The sequence below is a fragment of the Protobothrops mucrosquamatus genome, unplaced genomic scaffold (genome assembly GCF_001527695.2).
Source record: "Protobothrops mucrosquamatus isolate PMUCROS unplaced genomic scaffold, P.Mucros_1.0 scaffold1945, whole genome shotgun sequence".
NCBI classification, from domain to species: Eukaryota; Metazoa; Chordata; class Lepidosauria; order Squamata; family Viperidae; genus Protobothrops; species Protobothrops mucrosquamatus.
In genome coordinates this window covers 30,796-33,576 of record NW_015388066.1, presented here as the reverse complement: position 1 = coordinate 33,576, position 2,781 = coordinate 30,796, and the positions used below count along the sequence as shown (strand labels likewise).

General features: G+C 37.9%; 1 protein-coding gene across 1 annotated transcript in view; it reads left to right on the top strand.

Annotated features, from left to right (window-relative positions):
- Positions 1-590: 590 nt before the first annotated feature.
- The window catches only part of LOC107294447 (cytochrome P450 2J5-like), a gene marked incomplete at its 3' end in the record, with an annotated part of 22,661 nt that continues 20,470 nt past the window's right edge, over positions 591-2,781 (top strand). The window contains exons 1-2 of the mRNA XM_015823678.2: positions 591-758; positions 2,163-2,325. Coding sequence (XP_015679164.2) covers positions 591-758; positions 2,163-2,325 — 331 coding nt within the window. The remainder of the gene's footprint in view (positions 759-2,162; positions 2,326-2,781) is intronic.

Sequence of the window (2,781 nt, the reverse complement as noted above, 5' to 3'; positions counted from 1 at the left end):
GAGATAGGTGATTCATGCAGATACTATAGTATCCCCAAACAGAAAGAGTTTGGCAACATCCATTCAAACTACAGGGTGTCTTTCAACATTGCTGCTTTTCAGATAACTAATATAGTAAAGTGTTCTCTGGCTTTTCTCAAACAAGGAAGAGAAAGGGAATGAGCTTTTTCTCTCTCTACCTGAAACATGTCTCTAAGAATGCACTTGTATGCAGAGACATAATGGTGAAGAAAATAATACCTCTGTGACCCACAAGATTAAGAGAGATTTCATGGACATTTGGTACATCATGATTTTCAAATAAATTCTGGCATAATAACATGCTAGGGACAAATTGGATTACATAGCCCTTGATTTTTTTTAAAAAAAAAAAATCTCACGGTCAGAGGTGACCTAATTAATGTCAATTATTGTGATAATATCTTGTTGACAAAGTACAAACACTAATCATACACAGCATTAAAAGACATATTGCTATTCTTTTCCCATCAATGGAGGAAGGAAGAAAAGCAAAAAACTTCAGATAAAAGGAAACAATCAACTCCAGATCAACTAGAGAGCATCAAAGAAAAAGAACCAGCAGGACGATGATGGCAGTGGCGACATTTTTGTTTGTTTTGCTGCTTGCTCTGCTGATTCTCCTCTTCCTGAGACAACTCTGGACTCGAAGACATTTGCCTCCCGGTCCTTTGGCTCTGCCTCTCATTGGGACCTTGTGGGCTGACGGGTTTTGGCTTCATGAAGATCATTTCTGTAAGGTATTTCATTCTAAATAATCAAGCAGTATTATGGAAAATAATTTTCAGTGATTTTCTTTGTACCATTATTACAGAAAAATGTATTAGCCTAGTAAAATGTTTTTGCATGATGGAACTTGATAGCCTAAATGGCCCCGTCTAATTCTGCAGTTCTACAATGATTTTAAAAGGTTTCTGGATCTGAATTCTGAAGAATAGCATCTGTTTCATATGTAGGTGATTGAAGAATAAAGCAATAGAAAAAGTTGTTGTGCAGTCACTTCACGTGCACAAATGTGATATACATAGTATAGTAAGACCTAGATGTTGATGCTTATAAAGTTTCATTGAGTTATCTCTCCCCTTGTGGTGTGTTATCCTGCACCAAACGTTTTAGCAATGGAAGATACTTAAATTTTCGTGTTCAGAAGTAACTTTGAAGGAACACTGTGATTGCACTACTGTTGGTGGAATTATCATACTGTAGTAATATTCCTCCAATAGACACCTTCATAATTGTGTGCTAAATCAAGTTGAAACAACACTTTCTCAATAATAATTTCTATATTCTTCTTCCGGGTTCCACTATTTTATTTTTTTTTAAAAAAACAGAGGTAAAAGAATTCAGGTTGCAGCCCATCAGATGAAGAACAATACTTCAATATGGCTGTTCTTTCATCAGCCCCAGGAAGATTCAGATCATTTCTAGGTTCACCAGGGAAGTCACACTGAAGGACCCACCTGGAGTAAAAGATTTAGAAGTTGTATCCCAATGACTGAACTGACCTAATGAGCCTGTTCAGATTAGGTGAGAAATGAAACTTCTCTGGAGGACACATATGGGGTCCCCTTAACCAACTTGCTCAAACTGAAGAGGTACTTGGATAAGCAGTCAAATGTTTTGAACCAAGAAAAGAAGCCCATTTGCCAAGATGCAGCTTCCATATATCTTAGAACAGTGGTGGTGAACCTATGGCACGGGTGCCAGAGGCGGCACTCAGAGCCTTCTCTGTGGGCACGCGCACCATTGCCCCAGTCCTAGGCCTTCAGCTGGGTTTTATAAAACTTTTTCGCTTTAGGCCTCCACCGCTGTGTGCAAAAAAAAAAAAGGTTCAATCAATCAGTCAATTTCAACTTCTCGCGGGAAAAGAAATCTTGCAAAGGTGGAATTGATTGATTGCACTTTTTAGTCCCACCCAGTCTGCCGTTACCACTGCAGCCACGCCCAGCCAAAGGACCACACCCACCCGGCACCCGATGATGCATAAGTGGGTTTTGGGTTGCAGTTTGGGCACTCGGTCTCTAAAAGGTTCACCATCACTGTCTTAGAACTAAGAATTTAGGAAAGACTGTAGGTGGCATATTAACTGTAAATAATCTATTTCATTTGATTATAACATTGCTCAACATTTGCTCACTTGGCAGCATGTAAAGCAATATGGAAATATATCCACTTTGTCGGCTGGACCTAACCTTCTAGTAGTGCTGTCTGGATTCAAAACTGTGAAAGAAGGAATGACCAGCTTCCCAGAAGAATTCTCTGACCGATCAGTCGATCCTTTATTGGGTGTTTTAGGGAAAGAGAGGGGTAAGTGCAAGTAGTGAGAAATTGTACGTAAATAAGCATCACACTGTTATAATTTGTGGTACTATTATTCATAGCATGGGGGAAGGCTATGATTGATAGGCAAAAGAAAGATTGCTTACTTTACTTTAGACCAAATTATTATACATCTCCATAGCTTTCTATCTGGTCCGTTACATTCATACGTTGATTTAGACATTACTTCTTTTTCATTAAACACTTCATAGATATTAAAGCGAGTAGGAAGTAAGCAAATCAGTGCAAGGCTATTCCAAAGGATTTGCATAGAAAAGCAAAATTTGCATAATTTTATGAATTCATCATCTTTTTTAAAGTCAGTAGTGATCTGGCTTTTGGAGTCTTGTATTAGTGCAGTCATTTGGCTTTCACTTTTTCAATTTGTCAGTTAATAACTTCAATTTTTGTAATCAACTTCATGGTATTTTTTTTTTTTTTTTT